The sequence below is a fragment of the Thalassophryne amazonica genome, chromosome 10 (assembly GCF_902500255.1).
Source record: "Thalassophryne amazonica chromosome 10, fThaAma1.1, whole genome shotgun sequence".
Classification (NCBI taxonomy): Eukaryota; Metazoa; Chordata; class Actinopteri; order Batrachoidiformes; family Batrachoididae; genus Thalassophryne; species Thalassophryne amazonica.
In genome coordinates this window covers 82,665,566-82,686,630 of record NC_047112.1, presented here as the reverse complement: position 1 = coordinate 82,686,630, position 21,065 = coordinate 82,665,566, and the positions used below count along the sequence as shown (strand labels likewise).

The 21,065-nt window shown below is 41.5% G+C and overlaps 1 protein-coding gene across 2 annotated transcripts in view; it reads right to left on the bottom strand.

Moving 5' to 3' along the window:
* Positions 1-21,065, bottom strand: part of LOC117519059 (cadherin-2-like) — a 294,157-nt gene that overhangs the window by 76,152 nt on the left and 196,940 nt on the right. For both annotated transcript variants that reach the window (XR_004563157.1, XM_034180364.1), the window contains exons 11-12: positions 17,332-17,474; positions 4,518-4,751 (exon numbers count right to left, since the gene is read on the bottom strand). Coding sequence is in view for 1 of the 2 variants with exons in the window: in XM_034180364.1 (XP_034036255.1) it covers positions 4,518-4,751; positions 17,332-17,474 (377 nt within the window). In the remaining variant the exon portion in view is untranslated. The remainder of the gene's footprint in view (positions 1-4,517; positions 4,752-17,331; positions 17,475-21,065) is intronic.

The window sequence follows — 21,065 nt, the reverse complement described above, 5'->3', positions numbered from 1 at the left end:
AAGAGTTTTCAATTTGTGAATGAGCTGCACTGGAACAAGAGAATTAAAAGCAGAGCTGTAGTCCATGAAAAGCATACGGACATAAGATTTTACCATATACCAACACAGGGCAGAGTAGCTTCCTAAACTCTGTGAGTGAGATAGATTATCTCGTCAATAGTTTTTTATCCTCATTGAGGACAACTTTGGACACTGTAGCTCCTCTGAAAAAGAGAGCCTTAAATCAGAAGTGCCTGACTCCGTGGTATAACTCACAAACTCGCAGCTTAAAGCAGATAACCCGTAAGTTGGAGAGGAAATGGCGTCTCACTAATTTAGAAGATCTTCACTTAGCCTGGAAAAAGAGACTTTTGCTCTATAAAAAAAGCCCTCCATAAAGCTAGGACATCTTACTACTCATTACTAATTGAAGAAAATAAGAACAACCCCAGGTTTCTTTTCAGCACTGTAGCCAGACTGACAAAGAGTCAGAGCTCTATTGAGCCGAGTATTCCTTTAACTTTAACTAGTAATGACTTCATGACTTTCTTTGCTAATAAAATTTTAACTATTAGAGAAAAAATTACTCATAACCATCCCAAAGACATATCGTTCTCTTTGGCTGCTTTCAGTGATACCGGTATTTGGTTAGACTCTTTCTCTCCAATTGTTCTGTCTGAGTTATTTTCATTAGTTACTTCCTCCAAACCATCAACATGTCTATTAGACCCCATTCCTACCAGGCTGCTCAAGGAAGCCCTACCATTAATTAATGCTTCGATCTTAAATATGATCAATCTGTCTTTATTAGTTGGCTATGTACCACAGGCTTTTAAGGTGGCAGTAATTAAACCATTACTTAAAAAGCCATCACTTGACCCAGCTATCTTAGCTAATTATAGGCCAATCTCCAACCTTCCTTTTCTCTCAAAAATTCTTGAAAGGGTAGTTGTAAAACAGCTAACTGATCATCTGCAGAGGAATGGTCTATTTGAAGAGTTTCAGTCAGGGTTTAGAATTCATCATAGTACAGAAACAGCATTAGTGAAGGTTACAAATGATCTTCTTTTGGCCTCAGACAGTGGACTCATCTCTGTGCTTGTTCTATTAGACCTCAGTGCTGCTTTTGATACTGTTGACCATAAAATTTTATTACAGAGATTAGAGCATGCCATAGGTATTAAAGGCACTGTGCTGCAGTGGTTTGAATCATATTTATCTAATAGATTACAATTTGTTCATGTAAATGCGGAATCTTCTTTACAGACTAAGGTTAATTATGGAGTTCTACAAGGTTCTCTGCTAGGACCAATTTTATTCACTTTATACATGCTTCCCTTAGGCAGTATTATTAGACAGCATTGCTTAAATTTTCATTGTTACGCAGATGATACTCAGCTTTATCTATCCATGAAGCTAGAGGACACACTCCAATTAGCTAAACTGCAGGAATGTCTTACAGACATAAAGATATGGATGACCTCTAATTTCCTGCTTTTAAACTCAGATAAAACTGAAGTTATTGTACTTGGCCCCACAAATCTTAGAAACATGGTGTCTAACCAGATCCTTACTCTGGATGGCATTACCCTCACCTCTAGTAATACTGTGAGAAATCTTGGAGTCATTTTTGATCAGGATATGTCATTCAATGCGCATATTAAACAAATATGTAGGACTGCTTTTTTGCATTTGCGCAATATCTCTAAAATTAGAAAGGTCTTGTCTCAGAGTGATGCTGAAAAACTAATTCATGCATTTATTTCCTCTAGGCTGGACTATTGTACGAGGGCTGTCAATAAAGTATAGGTCCTTTTTATTTTTTAAAAAACTATATGGATTTCATTCATATGTTTTTATGTCAGACATGCTTGAACCCTTGTGCGCATGCGTGAGTTTTTCCACGCCTGTCGGTGACGTCATTCGCCTGTGAGCACTCCTTGCGGGAGGAGTCGTCCAGCCCCTCGTCGGAATTCCTTTGTCTGAGAAGTTGCTGAGAGACTGGCGCTTTGTTTGATCAAAATTTTTTCTAAACCTGTAAGACACATCGAAGTGGACACGGTTCGAAAAATTTAGCTGGTTTTCGGTGAAAATCTTAACGGCTGATGAGAGATTTTGAGGTGATACTGTCACTTTAAGGACTTCCCACGGTGCGAGACGTCGCGCAGCGCTCTCAGGTGCCGTGGTCAGCCTGTTTCAAGCTGAAAACCTCCACATTTCAGGCTCTATTGATCCAGGACGTCGTGAGAGAACAGAGAAGTTTCAGAAGAAGTCGGTTTCAGCATTTTATCCGGATATTCCACTGTTAAAGGAGATTTTTTTTAATGAAAGACGTGCGGACAAGTCCGCGCGTTGGGACGCACGTGGCGCGGTGCGGCGGCACAGGAAAAACACCTCCATGTTGATAACCATTTGTAAACTCCAGGCGGCTTTTGATGTCTTTCAGTGGAGTGAGTATATGAGAAATTGTTTAACAGCTGGACATGTTCCAACTTGTCCTTAAGGCTTCCAACAGAGGTGTTTTTCCTGTGGCGGAGCGTCGCAGCGGCTGCGAGCCGACGCTGCAATCTGTCCGCACGTCTTTCATTAAAAAAATCTCCTTTAACAGTGGAATATCCGGATAAAATGCTGAAACCGACTTCTTCTGAAACTTCTCTGTTCTCTCACGACGTCCTGGATCATTAGAGCCTGAAATGTGGAGGTTTTCAGCTTGAAACAGGCTGACCATGGCGCCTGAGAGCGCTGCGCGACGTCTCGCACCGTGGGAAGTCCTTAAAGCGACAGTATCACCTCAAAATCTCTCATCAGCCGTTAAAATTTTCACCGAAAACCAGTTTAATTTTTCGAACCGTGTCCACTTTGATGTGCCTCACAGGTTTAGAAAAAATTTTGATCAAACAAAGTGCCAGTCTCTCAGCAACTTCTCAGACAAAGGAATTCCGACGAGGGGCTGGAGGACTCCTCCCACAAAGAGTGCTCACAGGCGAATGACGTCACCGACAGGCGTGGAAAAACTCACGCATGTGCACTAGGGTTCAAGCATGTCTGACGTAAAAACATATGAATGAAATCCATACAGTTTTTGAAAAAAATAAAAAGGACCTATACTTTATTGACAGACCTCGTAATTCATTATTATCAGGTTGTCCTAAAAGTTCCCTGAAAAGCCTTCAGTTAATTCAAAATGCTGCAGCTAGAGTACTGACAGGGACTAGAAGGAGAGAGCATATTTCACCCATATTGGCCTCTCTTCATTGGCTTCCTGTTAATTCCAGAATAGAATTTAAAATTCTTCTTCTTACTTATAAGGTTTTGAATAATCAGGTCCCATCTTATCTTAGGGACCTCATAGTACCATATCACCCCAATAGAGCGCTTCGCTCTCAGACTGCAGGCTTACTTGTAGTTCCTAGGGTTTGTAAGAGTAGAATGGGAGGCAGAGCCTTCAGCTTTCAGGCTCTTCTCCTCTGGAACCAGCTCCCAATTCGGATCAGTGAGACAGACACCCTCTCTACTTTTAAAATTAGGCTTAAAACTTTCCTTTTTGCTAAAGCTTATAGTTAGGGCTGGATCAGGTGACCCTGAACCATCCCTTAGTTATGCTGCTATAGACTTAGACTGCTGGGGGGTTACATGATGCACTGAGTGTTTCTTTCTCTTTTTGCTCTGTATGCACCACTCTGCATTTAATCATTAGTGATTGATCTCTGCTCTCTTCCACAGCATGTCTTTTTCCTGGCTCTCTCCCTCAGCCCCAACCAGTCCCAGCAGAAGACTGCACCTCCCTGAGCCTGGTTCTACTGGAGGTTTCTTCCTGTTAAAAGGGAGTTTTTCCTTCCAACTGTCGCCAAGTGCTTGCTCACAGGGGGTCATTTTGACCGTTGGGGTTTTTCCGTAATTATTCTATGGCTTTGCCTTATAATATAAAGCGCCTTGGGGCAACTGTTTGTTGTGATTTGGCGCTATATAAATAAAATCAATTTGATTTGATTTGATCTACTTTTCTGATGTCCAAGTCCTATGCTATTACCAGCACAGGGAATATGAGTATGTAGCCATGTTATCCGCTGTTGCAACCCACTAACGTGAACCTTCGAGATATGGTGCTTGTGATGTGAGGTTGCAAAGTAAAACCATGCTATTTCCATTATGTGGGAAAAAAACCCTCACCATCTCTATATTTTGTTGACCAAAACCTACATTGTTACCATGGGAGGAAATAGTATGATATATGATTTGCTACCCACTTGTGGATGCGCATATTGTACATTTTTATGATTTCCTTTACCAATAAAAACAATAGCACCAATTCCAAACCTTTGAAGCATCATAGCTATTGATGTGTGAGTTGTATTTGAAGGAAATAGAGCTATGGTTAAGTAACATTAGAGTTCACACCCTGTGTGGTAAACTGAAGAACACGTTCACTCAAACCGTACTTTACTATAGCATTCTTTTAAAGCAGAGGCATAAGAAACCCATGCAAAAATGAATAATACAACACAGCAAAGTGATAAGATATAATATCCAATACTGACCGCTGACACGATTAAGTGTCCAGTTGCGACGTATGTCTGATGGACGAGTGGCCAGCTCAAAAGCAAAGGGTCCGGCATTCGGGGTCAAGTCGGGGTCACTGGCCGTAATGTTGATGGCGTTAGGATCAGGCTTTTCACACATTTCAACCTCAGGGGGGAAAACGTGTGGTGCATTGTCATTTATGTCCAGCAGGTACATCTGAAGGGTGCCCGTACCACTGGCAGGTGGAATACCTAAACACATACAGACCAGAACATCTCATTAGCTTTTGAATGGAAGGGTTAGCCAGTCTATCGCGGGGCCACATATAGACAAACAAACACATCCACACCTACAGACAATTTAAAGTTTCCAGTTTACCTAACCTGCATGTCTTTGGATGTGGGAGGAAGCTAGAGCACCTGGAGAGAACCCATGCAAACACGGGGAGAACACGCAAACTCCACACAAAAAGGCCACAGGTGGGAATGAAACCCATGACCTTCTTGCTGTGAGGCAACAGTGCTAACCTCTAAGCTACCATGCTGCCCGTTTTATTATCAATTATATGAAAATAAAAGGATTCATATTAAACAGGTTATTGGAAGAGTCAGACAAAATTGCAAAAGAGATCTCAATCTCAAAGGGACTAACATGGTTAAATAAAGGTTACATAATATTTGAAACAGCAAATCAGTATCCCACCTCCTGAACATTTTATTTAAACTTGAACTCACAGCAAATATAACATTAATGAAATGTTGTACAAATCGTAGGAAAATATAATATTTTATTCAGCTTATGAACTTATTGAAATGTTGTACAAATAGTGGGAAATTTGTTGGTGTTATCAAAAACAGATTTTAGCTAAGGCTCCCTCAGTGTTGTCAAGTTAAACTCAGTCGTAAGGAACACTGACAGCGTGGCTTTCACAGTTGTCACGGCACCATCCCATGTGGGGGGTTATGTAGGGGGGCTTTTGTGCCATCCCTGGTGTTCCTCCTCCTTTCACTTTTTGCACAGGTGCTTATAAAAGCTGTGTGGAGTAGGAGCTGCTCGAGTTGGAGGTCTATGCCCGCTCTGCATTGGAGTTCCAGCTCCAGGCCACGCTCGCGGTCCACCACCGCAGTTTCTGTGAGCACGTAGGCCATTCTAACAAGCCCTGCAGTCAACGCCAGACATTCTTTTATCTTTTTTATCCTTTTTTCCTAATAAATATTGTTAAAACGTTTGGTCTGGTTTGGTTTGTTTTGGTCTACCCTCTTTTGTTGTGACCTTTTGAGCCAGGTTGTAACAAAATGGGGGCTTGTCCTCGGTTTAAATAAGCGTTCATGTACGTGTGGCGGGCGTGAGATGGCTTATTAAGGTAAGAATCTGTTTGGCGACCTTGGTAAAGTGTATGTCTTTTGATGTTGTAATTGGACTTTGTTGAGCGTGCTGATAGTTGCGTGGCATTGTATTTCTGAATGAAACTTTTCCCACACTTGATTGACGTGTGGCTGGGTAGACCCTCTGACGTCATTTGTCATATATGGTTTGCTTCGCACTCTTGGGGAGACACAAAGAGCTGAGCAGTTGGAGGAGAAATTGTTTTGTTCATTGTATTAGTCAGTAGTTGTTTTTTTTTTTTAAACCACAAAGGTAAATGCATGGTTTGTAATGTGCACTTTTGTGAAAAAGTGATGATTTTCCTTGTAGGCCTCAAGCCTGGTTCACACAGCAGGATTTTAAAATTGTCTGTAGGTTTCCAAAACCTGAGAGACCACACACATGGAGATAAAAAATCATAGACCTAACAGTGTTAGCCGTACAGTGTGTGGTGTGCAGCCACACGGTAAGGACAACAACATCACACACGAACAGATTTCACACACACACAAACATTCCCAGGTCAGACAGGAAATCTCGCAAAATCTCTCGAGATTAAACGTGACTTCAGAGTAAACAAACGGAGATAATTTGTGGACTATTTACAACAGAGGAAAAAACCGATACAAAAAGAAAAAGATGTTCTTTAAAAGGAGTGGGGACATGGCGACCACGGGACTTCTGGTGCACCATAACAGCTGTTTTGATTTTAGGTTTCATTCCGTGCGTCCATCACCTCATTTTTTGATTGGCTGCACGTCACATTCAGCAGGCTGCGTGCTCGTTTGTGGTCGGAAGACACCACACACTGCAATATCGGGCCAAAAAAAATCTAACATGTTGAATACCCCTGATTTGTAATTGGAGTGCTCCTGATGTCCTTCTGAGCAGATCAGAGCACTCTTAACACACCACACATGGTAGGAATATCTGATAAGATTATCTTTAGCATCATCACGATTGTCAGGGTGTTCTTTAGATTGTCGGAAGGGGAAGATCAGGTCTGATATTGGCCTAATTATCTTGCCCTGTGAACCAGGCTTTAGGCGGCTTTCTCATAAGGAGAGTGACTGCTGGGGTTTTTTTTTAGGGACCGAAACAAGTGCGGGCTGCAGCATCCCACACCTTTCTTCCTTCATCGGCTTGAGGAGTGTTCAGGGCCGTCATTGCTGCTGTAAGTCCCACCACCACGCTCCCTGAAGACTAGGGAAGAGCTAGTATAGGGATTTTTGTTGGTGGAAGAATAGTGAAGATCCTCTCTTATTTTGGTGTAACATTGAAAATCTAAGCTTCTGTGTTTTCAGGTAGAACTTTTTTCTAATTTGTGTTGGACGATGGACAAAGTAGTGGGAGATTTTGTGGACTAAACAGCAGTTGGCTTCCACTGGAGAGTTTTATAAAGTGGATGTAGGAGGTTTAAGGAAGAATTTGGATCATGTTAAAGGGAATTTGAAGGCAGCATTGATGGAGAAGGGCGTATTGCCAGACAAAGGTGATGTAGCTGCAGATGAGGTTAATTCTGCTTTAACGTTTGAACAAAAAAGAGAATTGCTTATGTTACAATTGAAGAGGGGAAAAATTGGCACTTGACAAGGAGAGACCTCAGTTGGAGCAGGGCTTCTGAAAATTTGAGTCCATGAAGGGAGTTTGATTTGGTGTCCAATTTGCGTCTTGCTCCTAGGTTTGAGGAGAGTGATCCGGATACATTTTTTTGCACTTTTTGAGAGAGTAGCTAACTCAAGGGGCTGGCCTGAGGCTGATCAGGTTGTTATGTTGCAGTCTGTCTTTACAGGTAAGGCTCAAGCTGCATAGTAGAGAAGCTTGAATCTTCGACTGGACTGGGTTGCTTGACGTGAGGACGTTTCGCTTCAAATCGCAGAAGCTTCCTCAGCTAAAATTTTTGCTCTGGTGGTCTGACTTCTGTCTTGACTCTTGTAGAGAAGAATAATCAAGAAGTCACAAAAGCTGGAGTTTTAAACCTAACCAGACCCCTCCTACCGAGAGGCAGACTGCTATAGGTTAGTGACTAAACAATAGCTCTAATTAGCACCTATTGTGCTCTAGTTAGCACCCTCCTAATGACAGGGCAGCTGTCCCTCTCCTGATGGCTCCCTTGACGACTCTGCTGATGATGTGAATGACTCATTACCATGAACAAAAGACTAAAACTGCTTTGACCTGAGTACCACATTGTAAACAGGGGATAAAGCATGTCTCAGACCCCCTCCCCGGTTAAGGCTGGGTTTCAAACATTTCACAAAGAATGCCTCCTTGACCCCTCTCTCAAACCAATAATATTTTAACTTCCTTGTCCTCAAACGTGTGGTTAGTGTCTTTAAGGTGGAGATGAACTGCAGACTGAGGTCCACTGGCACCCTCTCTGCAGTGCTGGTATATCCTTTTGTGTAAAGGTTGCTTAGTCTCACCTATGTAGTGTTTGTTACAGTTTTCCTGACATCTGATAGAATACACTACATTACTCTGTTTGTAATCTTCAGTCTGCAGTTCATCTCCACCTTAAAGACACTAACCACACGTTTGAGGACAAGGAAGTTAAAATATTAGCCAGAGAGAAGAAATGGTTTGAGAGAGGGGTCAAGGAGGCATTCTTTGTGAAATGTTTGAAACCCAGCCTTAACCGGGGAGGGGGTCTGAGGCACGCTTTATCCCCTGTTCACAATGGGGTACTCAGGTCAAAGCAGTTTCAGTCTTTTGTTCATGGTAATGAGTCATTCACGTCATCAGCAGAGTTGTCAAGGGAGCCATCAGGAGAGGGACAGCTGCCCTGTCATTAGGAGGGTGCTAACTAGAGCACAATAGGTGCTAATTAGCGCTATTGTTTAGTCACTAACATATAGCAGTCTGCCTCTCGGTAGGAGGGGTCTGGTTAGGTTTAAAACTCCAGCTTTTGTGACTTCTTGATTATTCTTCTCTACAAGAGTCAAGACAGAAGTTAGACCACCAGAGCAAGAATTTTAGCTGAGGAAGCTTCTGCGATTTGAAGCGAAACGTCCTCACGTCAAGCAACCCAGTCCAGTCAAAGATTCAAGCTTCTCTACTATGGAAACCACCTGGACAACTGAGAGCCTACACAGAAACTCAAGCTGCATATTCAGCTTTGAGTGAATGTGAGAGCTGGGTGTACAAAACTGTCAAGGAAGCTGTGTTAAAAGCTTATGAGTTGGTTCCAGAAGCCTATAGACAGCATTTTAGGTCCTGGAGGATGTGTGAAAGGCAGTCCAATGTTGAGTCAGCTAAAGATCTGTGCAAACATTTTAGTGGGTGGTGTTCTGCTTTAGATATCACTACTTATTAAGAGCTTTGTGACCTAATTGTACTTGAGCAGTTTATTGACTGTGTTCCACCTGAAGTTGCTACTCACATAATTGAGAGGGGAAAAGCTACTGTATCTGAGAGAGCTACTATTGCTGATGAGTACATTTTGGCTCATAAAGGGAAAAGTAGGAGATGCACTCTCTGATTTTTCCTCTGCTAAAACTGTGAGTCATTCAAAGTTTGCTAAGTCTGAGCCTGCTAGGCCAGGTCGTTTTTCTACATCCATGCATTCTGATCAGTTTTGTAATTATTGCGAGTTTATAAGAGTGAATGTCCTGTTTTGAGAAGAAAAGTTGGTGGTTTTCCTACAGATGTTAAACCTGCTGCATTTATAGCCCAAAGGGAAGACTCCACAGTTTCAAGTACTAAGTCTAAGAACTGTTCTGGTTTGGAGGCATTTGTTTCAGATGGTTTTGTGTCACTTTGTGGTAATGTTTGTAAAGTGCCAGTGAGGATTTTGAGGGATACTGGAGCAACTGATTCCTTCATTCGCGCTTCGGTTTTGCCATTTTCAGAGGACACTGATACAGGTGACGGTGTTATTGTTAAAGTGTTAGTTTGGTCCCATTGAGTGCGCCTTTGCAAGTTTTTCTGACTTGTGGTCTTGTTGAAGGAGATGTTCACTAGATGGTGTGGATGTCATTTTGGGTAATGATTTGGCTGGTGATATAGTTTGGCCTTCTGATTGTCCTGTTAAATTTCAGCTCAAACCAATTAACCAGACGACTTTGAGCGGGACTTTCCAGAGGTGTTTATGGCTTGTGGATAATTGTAAGGCTAATTCTGACACTGCTAATGATCATTCTGATTTTGAACTTGAGGCAAAAAGTTCAGCATCTGGGTATTTTCTTTGGGATGAGGTACTGGTTAGAAAATGGATTACTCAAGAAATTGATCTCTTCAAATTGTGGTTCCTACTAAATTCAGAGATCAAGTGTTATCTAAATCAAACAGGCCATTTAGGAGTTAACAAAACAATCATATTCTCCATTATTTTTTATGGCCTTGTTTAAAGCGTGACATTGCATCTTATATCAAGACTTGCCATATATGTCAAGTAACAGGTAAACCAAACCAGTCTATCAGGCCAGCGCCACTTCATCCGATACCTGTAAGTGAAAATCCTTTCGAACGTTTGATTATTGATTGTGTTGGGCCTTTGCCTAAATCAAAATCTGGTTCTCAGTATCTGTTAACTGTTATGTGTTTGGTTACTTGTTACCCTGCTGCTTATGCATTACGCAATATTACTGCAAAGTCTATTGTTAAGGCATTAACTGAGTTTATGGCCATATTTGGTATTCCTAAAATCATCCAAAGTGACCAGGGCTGAAATTTTTCTTCACACCTCTTTGCCCAAGTCCTAAAATAAATTAACATTAAGCACAATCAGGCCTCAGCATATCACACACAGAGCCAAGGAGCTCTGGAGAGGTTTCATCAGACACTGAACTCACTGTGCTCTTATTGTACAGAGTTGTGTGGGGATTGGGAAGATGGTCTGCCATGGTTTCTTCTAGCAGCAAGAGAAGTTTGTCAGGAGAGTACTGGTTTCAGTCCAAATAATTTGGTCTTTGGTCATAAAGTACAGAGTTCGTTGGCAGTACTTCATGATAAGTCGGATTCAGATGAACCTCCCGCTAATATGTTGGACTATGTAAATAGTTTTTGCCATCATGGCAGCACAATTGGCTAAAAAGAAAGTGGCAAACACTCAGCACAAAATGAAAACTTTGCATGACAGACATTCTGAGAAGCGACAGTTCAGTGAGGGGGATCAAGTTTTGGCCAATTGTTGGGTCTCCATTCCAAGCAAAATTTCATGGTCCTTATACCACTGTGAAACGGCTTTCAGATCTTAACTATCTTACTGCAACTCCAGACAGGAAAAAAGTCACCAGCTTTGCCATATTAACCTCCTGAAATGCCATTTTGTCAGAGTGTCTTTACAGTGTCAATGTAATTCTGCAGTTGGGGTGCAGTTTTGACTGTCTGTGGAGTACCTCAGTCAACTTTTCATGGGGGGGAGTACATATGCCAGATGAAGCTGTACTTTATGGTCATTTGAAAAATTCTGAAACTTTGGAAGAGTTGGAATCCTTATTTGACAATTTGCCTAGTAAAAGAGCTGTACAAGTGGCAGAGTTAATTAAGGATTACCCATCTTTGTTTGGGGATACACTGACTCGGACTAATCTGAATGAACATGATACAGATGTGGATGATTCAACACCAATCCAGCAAAGATTTTTCCGTGTCTCAGGTGAAAAGCAGAAGGTCATTGATAAGGAGGTGGAATATATGCTTGATGATAATCTGGCTGTTCCCTCTGCTTCTAGCTGGGCCTCTCCCTGTTTCATTGTGCAGAGGTCTGACAAGTCTTTCGTAAAGTTAATGCAGTAACAAAACCTGATTCATTTCCACTGACCCGCGCAGAGGACTGTGTCAACTGGGTGGGAAGTGTACGATTTGTGAGTAAGCTTGATCTTCTTAAAGAGTATTGGCAAGTGCCTTTAACCCAAAGAGCACAGGAAATATCTGCGTTCATCACTCCTTCTTGTTTGTTTTCCTATACAGTTATGGGTTTTGGCCTAAGAAATGCTCCAGCAACATTTCAAAGGTTGATGAATGGTGTAGTAAATGGTCTCAAAGGTTGCGCCGTCTAGATGTTGTAGTGGTGTACAGTGACACTTGGGACAGTTGCCTAAAGCAGTTGCAGGCACTGTTTGATCGTTTAGCCCATGGGAGTCTCACTTTGAATTTGGTAAATGTGATTTTGCTAAGGCTACAGTAACTGATCTGGGTAAAGTTGTTGGGCAGGGTCAAGTTCAGCCTATTAAAGTTAAGAGGTTAAAGAAGGAGCTCAATGTTCTGGCCGACGCATTGTCTCATGCCTCGTTGTAAGATCGTTCCCTTTGTACACCGTTGTGGTTTGTCTTCTCCATCTCCATACATTGCTCCTAAGCACCAAGGTTGCTGGGGTGGGAGTTGGCAGGCTAATGTAGGGTGTTGGGATTGTTGGTGCTGGACTACACCTCTGAGGGTGTTCCTTTTTTCCTTTGTTTTGCTTTTTAATTTGTCTGGTTGACCCTTCAAAGTGAGAGTCTTCCTTCTTTTTTTTTGGGGGGGGGGTGTCACTGCACCAGCCCATGTGGGGGTTATGTGGGGGCGGGCTTTGTGCCATCCCTGGCATTCCTCCTTTTGCTTTTTTGCACAGGTGCTCCTGTTTAGGCCACTGATTGTGGTGATTATAAAACTTGTGTGGAGTAGGAACTCCTCGAGTTCGAGGTCCACGCCCGCTCTCCACGGGAGTTCCAGCTCCACCATCACCATTGCCGTGAGCACGAGGGCCATTCCAAGAGCCCTGCAGTCGATGCCAGACATTCTTTTATCTTTTTTATCCTTTTTTTTCTAATAAATATTGTTAAAACATTTGGTCTGGTGTAGGGCTGCAGCTATTGATTATTTTTGTAATCGAGTATTCTATAGATTATTCTGGTGATTAATTGAGTAATTGGATAAAAAGTACTTTTGCGTTTTTAAACAACCTCAATAGTCCAGGGCTCTCCCTAAGCAATGGCACAATGTCCCTGTGCCAAAGTCTTGACATTTTGCTGAAATGGCAATGGGTTGTGGCTTTCTGTTTTGTTTTTTTTCCCCCAACTTTTTTTTTTTTGTTTTTTTTAAGGATGGTGGACTGGATCCCTACGTGTTTTTTTTAGCCCTGTTTCTCTGCAATTCAGCAGATGCATGTCAGCAGGAGGTTGAACATGCAAGCCTTGCAGTTACTGTTTTTTTTAAGTTACCGTTTTTATGAAGCATTGTGTGTTTCCCAGAAAAAGCGAAACACAGTGCGAGTCTGAACAGCAGCAAGCTTCGACTGTGGGTACCCGGCCGTCGGGTCAATAGTCACTCACCATGTCGAGCAGACCGTGTGTTTTTTAATAATAGACAAACACACTGCTTCACTTTAAATGCGCAGTGAGTCTATTTCAGATGATCAGTGTGGACCATCTTTCTCTTAAAAGGCTTTATTTTACTCTGTGTCACATTGGAAAATTGTAGCTTTAAGGGCTAAATTATCAGCTGTTACACGGCCTGAGTGCATGCTATAGTCTTCTTCTGTTGTTTTTCTGGGGACATTACAGTGCCACATACAGGCCTGGCATATGTACTACAACATTTAAACGAAGGTTTGAGGCATAGAATTTGCCTCGATCATTTTTTATAATCGAATTATTCGAGTTACTCGAGTAATCGTTTCAGCCCTAGTCTGGTGCGTGGTCTCCCCTCTTTGGTTGTGACCTCTTGAGCCAGGTTGTAACACAGTAAAAGTATTTGCTGAGATGCTGGCATTAAACATGTTGTTGTGAAACGGTGCAAGCAACATGAAGTATCTGATGTTGTTTAACTTTGCTACCAGTAACATCAGCAAGTCATGCCATGAACGTTACAATGTTAATCAAAATAAAGATTTTGAAAGTGAATCCTCAAAACTGTCATAAAAGATGCACATCATCGTGCCATGTGCACGCCATATCCGAAAATTGAGGCCGATCTGACAGTCAGAGATATGCGAGCCACATACACACACACACACACACACACGCACAAACACAGACATTTCTTGCTTTATAGATAGATGTCTGTCACTAAAGCTATGCTATTATTACGAGAACTAACTTGTTAGAGGGAAATCTAACAAGAAACAGCACCAGTTTGTGGTATTGACTGTAAGACAAAATATTTGTTGAAGACATTTTTTTTTTTTTTTTTTTTTATGTCTCAAGTTTGCCTCGGAGAGTATGTTACACAACCTCTCCAGGCTGTATATCCATACTCAGTAACAGCAGGTGAGCGGGGGAGCATTGCTGACGTGTAATCTGCTGTACACATCCTGTGTTTGTTCTCATGTCAGTGCATGTGTGGTGAGACTGTGCAGCAGCAGTGAGTTAGCAGGACACTGCGAGCACAGCAGGGTCTCTGTATGCAGCGAAGACTGCCTGGATTGACTTGCTGCTGCTGAATGACATTCCTCTTGAACAATTTTCCACTTGAAACAGAGAATCCTCTTCTCTGTGACAATAAAGAACAGTTGTGATCAGAGCAAAACCAAGAACTGCACTAAATAGGAAAGAAAATATGAAACTTCCACTTGGAGGTGAAGGGAAGCACTGTGAGCAAAACACTGTCAAGCTGCCAGAAAGGTTCTCTGGGAAGATCTGATCCCTATCAAGACATTTGATTGAGAATAAACTGTACTAAAATGTCATTAAACCTGAACAGTACTCAGTCTTGTCCACAGGAGGAAGTCTTGCAGTTTCTCATTATTTGGAACAAAAGCACATCTTCAGCATGGACTCATGACATACGGTTTCTCAAACCAGATCAGGGTTTGTTTTATTGAACAGGTCAGGTCATTTCTTGGAGCATGTGGTAGTGTTGCACACCATCGCATCCATAACACGATGGAACCGTTTGGTCCAGGATGGAAATCACCCAGCCAGACAACCAATCCAGCCCCATCTCCGGAAAGTAACCATCTATGTGAGACAGCCATGTGAAATGTGGGTGTGTCCTTGGTCTTTTCCAATTCGTAGGGTCCTCAACACCAAGAGACCACATGGTCCAAATTTCATGTGATGTCAGGGGAGGTGATGGTCTAGTGGTTAAGTGTTGGGCATGAGGATCCTTGGTTCAAATCCCAGCCTGACCAGAAAATCACTAAGGGCCCTTGGACAAGGTCTTTAATCCCCTACTTGCTCCCAATGTGTACTGAGCGCCTTGTATGGCAGCACCCTGACATCGGGGTGAATGTGAGGAATTATTGTAAAGCGCTTTCAGCGTCTGATGCAGATGGAAAAACGCTATATAAATGCAGTCCATTACCATGTCATGTAGTGCCTCTTCCTCTGAGTCTCCCTAAGTAACCGTTCCTTTAGTACAAAGTTATTCCAGGAGTATCCAAGGATCCTTCAATGGGGATGTCAAAAAACCTGTAAATCGCCACCCCCCCTCCCCCCCCAAAAAAACAGCAACAAACAAACAAAAAGGCTAAATAAAATGAATAAAATAAAAAAAGCAGGATTGTCTGTGCCTTCTATGTTTGACACAAAGCCTTGGAAATTATTTCTTTGTCATTCAAATGACACTATATTATATGGTTTTGTGTGGCCTTGACGTTTGATCAATTCTGTCTACAATAGAACCATTTTACCCTTGATTAACACATGACACAGAGTTGAATGGCTCCAAAGTGTTTGAGATAAACAGTTGTGACTTTGGGTTTGCCTTTTCAAGGTAACCCAAACTCAAAACTCATGTGATCAATGGAAAGGTGATATATGACTTCTGATGTGACACCTGAATGGATCCTTGTCATTTGATTGGTTGATTCTATGTCATGACAGTCATTATTTGTCCCCTTGCATGGATGATGTCACAGGCTTGCATTTTTGATACTATCCACACATTTTTCTCCCATTTGTATCTGTAATGACCTGCACAGGTTTGGCAGTTGGAGGTCACCATTGTCAATAACACTAACGCTGCACAGATAGATAGATGAACAAAGGATAAAAAGTCAAAAAGTCCCAAATCGTTGCAAAAAGGTGGATGAATGGTCCTGCACCTTTCCCATCACCGAAAAGCAAAGAGTGCCAAAAGGAATGAAACAAAACTGAAACTAACAAAACAAAAATGAAGTGAACATCAACCTTAATGCATTAAACAAAATCAAAACACAACTTTCATGATGATGTGACCGGCAGCAGGTATGAGACCGAGTGCAGCCAGCCTTACCCTCATGTCAGCAGTACTTGCAGGTGCAGGATTTGGTTGTCTTGACAACAGGTGAGAGATGTTGTTTGCTTCCACAATAACAATGTGTGTGCACACGCAGGCCAGCTACAAACGACTGGAATGTGCTTAAATAGTTAAAGAAGTTGATTTAACATTCTTACTGCTATTGTTTCTGTGTGACAGCGTTGCTTTTTGTCACAAACATGGACGAGTCATCAGCGATACCAGGATGTTATGTTCAGCTCGTCAGAGCTTTAGTTATTCAGAAATCGTCAACGTTCGTCCATTACGTCAGACTTGGGAGGTTGGACGAAGTTGGACGACAGTCAAACGGAACGCTGATGCTATGGAAACTACGCAAATGATAAGGAACCATCAAGAAAGAAAGCAAAACGAAATACGGATGAATTGGGGATGTCATCGGTATTTCTTCAGATTTTTCAACAGTTTGAAAATTCTGACAAAGCGCCAGCAGCAGGAACGAAGCTGGAGGATGGTTAAACGATGCCTCTGAAAGTCAACATACAGTAAGTCCAGATTTGTTGTTTCGTTTGGGCGTCGCTGTCCTTTGTTAGTTCCGTGTGACTGCGGGGCTTCAACATTCTGAAATATCAAGTATAATTTGCACTTATTCCCCACCAGTGTTATCTTACATTATCTTGTATATACATGATTTGACAAATCTCAGCTAAAGAAACCAGTTGGTGTAATCTACAATCCTTTATCTAGTCATATATGCATGGAGACATGCTGGCAAAGAGGGAACACCCTCTCATTTATTCAAAATAATTCAAATTTTTGGTAGAGTTGATGTTTATATCCATGAAAATGCATGTGGGAAGGCTGCAATGCACCAGCTGATGCAAAGGTTTGATTTTGACAGTGGAAAGACTGCTCCTTTAATCATCTTCAGTGATTCAACATCACCACAGCAGTGACACAAACATGACTGCAGCTCCCATGTTGTGTCATTAATTAAACAATCACAAACGTACCGGTGTCATAAACATGTCCAACAGCAGCGAACAGTAACGCTCACAGCCTGATCATTAACCATTCATTTAATACGTCTCTACAGTGACAGTGTAGCTCCATCACTGTCATTAAATATCACATTTATACTATTAGCTGTCAAATCCAGTTTTAAAAAGCATGTACTGACAAAAGATACAAAAGGAAACACAAAAGCACATGAAATAGAACAGCAAACACTTATTAAAATTAAATGAAACTTTCAATGAAGTGTGGTTTGAGCTCTGTGAGTGTGTGTGTGTGTGTGTGTGTGTGTGTGTGTATGGGGGGGTAACCTGAGCAGAGCTCATATCTCACCATTATCAGATGCCATGAAGGTAACATTGTAGAGGTTATTCTTCACATACAGAGACTCTCTGTCAAGGATGGCGATGGTCGAAATCCGACCGTTAACAGGGTCAATCTCTAGCCAGTTGGCAGGATCGTACATCTTGGAGTACCTGGAAATGAAAATCCGCCACAGAGACTTTCTTTCAGACTCCCTATGGATAAAACACGAGGCACATTGGGCAACTTCAATAGTGTTTTACCAAAATGATGTAGTGCTTGTTGTTATGATTCTTGGTTACAGAGTAAGTGTTTTATATGTAGTAAATGACACTATTTGACACATAGCTCCAGGCTACAAAATAAATGAAATAATTTATTGCATTTCTTAGCAAAGGAAGTAAGACACTCTGAGATGCATCTTTACAAAGTATATGTTATAAAGAGCGTAGTGCATTTGAGCACAGAGTAATGCACAGGGCACAAAAGGCTTGTATTTATTCAGTTAGTCATGGGTGTTTGGGGTATCAAGTCAAGTCTGGGAGCCTCCACTGGTGTTGCGCACAAGCACATCCGCCACGCCACAAAACTACCTTGTGTCCTGAATGGCAACCGTCCAGACAGACACCACTCCATCTCCACCTCTTGAAACTAATCATCTGTCTGCAGGGTAAAACGTGGGAGCCCAAGTGGCCTTCAATCAGAATGTCATCTGTCATTAGAAGAGCATTGCACAGAACACGTGTACTGCTATTTAGATGGTGCATGTGGGCGGATTCTTTACTGGGGAAGGCATAGACAGCACCCCCCCCCCCACCACCACCACCATCCTTTACATTCCATTGTCAGTCCAAGGTTCGTAGCTCCCACTTGCAAAACTTAATTTTTCTGTCCGAAGGACGTAATAAAATCATTTGCATTTATTTATTTGTCTCTCTATCTGTTAGCAGGATTACATTAAAACTACTACTCAGATTTTGACGAAATTTTCACCACAGATACGTACTGCTGTGCTGACGTCGTTTCGGAGCGTGAGCAGCTATTCACGATTATTGCCTCGTTTCTGCTTAAAACTGCATTGCTTCTGCTTCAAACTGACTTTAGAATGATTTAAGAGGTTTTACTTTGTCATTTGATGGTTAATAATCACATTATTATCTTTGATCACTTTGGGTGTAGAGAGTCAGACTCACAGAGTCAGACTCAGACGTGCTGGTGTGGCGCTCTGATCGATCATCCGTCTTTTATTATGAAATAATGATGAATTCATGTGGAAATGATTGTTGTACAAAATCTTCAGATATCTGTCATTGAAATAAATGATACTGGAGTGCAGTTTGAAGCAGAAATGAGGCGATAATCTATGAATTGCTGCTGATGCTCAGAAATGACGCATGAACAGTGAAGACAGGGGGGACCAATTTTTTAGGGGGGACCTTTTTGGTCAGTGACACTGGATCCAGATTGTGATTTCTGTTTTTAGGCTTTGAAGGATTACATCAAAACAACAGTACTTCACAGATTCTCACCAGATTTGCACCACATGTTAGGCCATGGAAGACTCCATTGAATTCTGGAGATGATCCAGATCTAGATTGGTGGACATTAGAAATCTCCTATAGCACTTGTTAATTTTTGTTTTCACTCTATTTTCATTCTCATTTGATGTGATAATGAGCATGCTTGTGTATACAGAGTGTATATGAGCTGTCAACCTGCTTATATAAGGTGTATCTCAATAATGCACAGCATGAATAGCAGAAAAAAAAAAAAAAAAAAAAAAACTGCAGATGAATTGATGGTCTATGCTCCAAATCACTTTTTGCTGATTCACGACAGGAATTCAACACTTGACCACATACTCAAATTAAGACTATTACACTCAGGAGTGCACAGATGAACATAATTACAACATGGTTGCTGGGTGTAAAAATGTCAACTGCACAGACTGGAAACTACACAGCAAATTTATCAGCGTTAAATTCCCAGTGTGAAGTCATGTCGGTGTAAAGTGTTAAGATTTTGGTGTTATTATTGCTATAGCGGGTGCATTTACTTTACACTCAGGATAGTTACACCTACACACCAAAACCCCAAGTTCAAAATTTACACCCATAGTTCCCACTTCAAAACCACCTGTGCCTGTTCTCTAAGTTTTGTAAGGAAATAGAATCCAGCATTAAACTTCTGCCAAATCAACATGCAGACTCATTTCAGATTTGCAATCAAAGACAGAGAGAAGCCAAAAGACTCAGTAAAAATGTGCCCATACTAATGATTGAAAGTGTTGCATCTTTACACTCTGGTAAAGTTATCAGGCTAAAGTAATTTTTTGAGAAAAAGTAGTTTTGAACAATACATTTTATACATTCATCCAGAGGCAGCACTGCTGCCTCCAGTTAGAAGGCTGTAGATTCAAATACAACCTAGCATTTTTTAAAAATCTGTCTGACTTCATATCCAGCAGGTGTTAAACTGGCTCAGTGGTTAAGCGGCTGGCCTGTATCCCAAGTAGAACAGCTTCATGATGAAGTGGTATAGAGGAGGATTTTCTTAAAAAGAAGACCTGAAAGTTCAGCTACAATTTGCCAGAAGGTACATCTGAGATGCAAGCCTGGATCTGATGTCTTGTCGAAAGAAAAACCTCCTCTATACCACTTCATCATGAGCCTGTATAAATGGTGATACAAAATGCAAAACATGCATGATGCCCAATTTCTCCAATCACAGCCACAGAAGCCTATAACTTCTTTTGAGTTATCTGGGTGCCTTTCCTCACGCTTTTTCTTCTTGCACAGTCACTCAGTTTTTGAAAACTACTCCACACAGATTTGCCATAGAGTGCCATATTGTTTGTATTTCTTCACAACTGATGTAAATAGAACAGAGCCCTCATTGTCATTGTCATACTGTACATACAATGAAATTTGTCATCTACATTTAACCCATCCTAATTATAGTTAAACACAGTCAAACCACTAGGTCCAGTGGACAGCCACAGTCCGGCACCTGGAGACCAACTCCAGATCTAAAGAATCTGCCTTGGTCAGGGGTAGAGAAAGGAGAAGACCCTAAATAAGCATGTTTTTTGATTGTGGGAGGAAACCAGAGTACCCGAAATAAACCCACGCAGACACGGGAAGAACATGCAAATTCCACAGAGAAAGGGCGAGAAGCGATCCCACAACCTTCTTTCTGGTAGGTACCAGTGCTATCCACTAAGACACCGTGCCGCCCAAGACATAAAGTCCAAGACATATTCAGTGACTTGGAAATGTTTATGTATCCATCTCCTGACTTGTCTGAAGAATACGGGCAAAAAACCTGAATATTTACAGGTATTAAACCAAAGGGGCTTATTACTTATGCAACCCATCATCTTGGCTTTATATTCTTACTTAATTTATGTCAAGTTGTACAGATTTGCGTTGAGTTTGAGTTTAAGGAGGATGATTTTAGAAATTTTTATATTGAGAAGCCTGATTTACTTTTTACCCAAGGCCAACATATGGCCATCAGGTATTATGAAGACCTGGCATCCGTCCGTCCATCATGTGTATAGCATAAGTCCAGTTCTATTACTGCCACAGTCTTCAAATTCACAGGGAACATTATTGGGACACAGACCTTGGACAAGTTCGAACATGGCTAACCTTGACATATTTTAAGAAGTTAAAATGTCGCATTCTGTACCTAAATTTATGACATGATCTTGCAGATGTTAGCGTGGTGATGTCACATGCTATTAGGTAGGTGGAAACTCC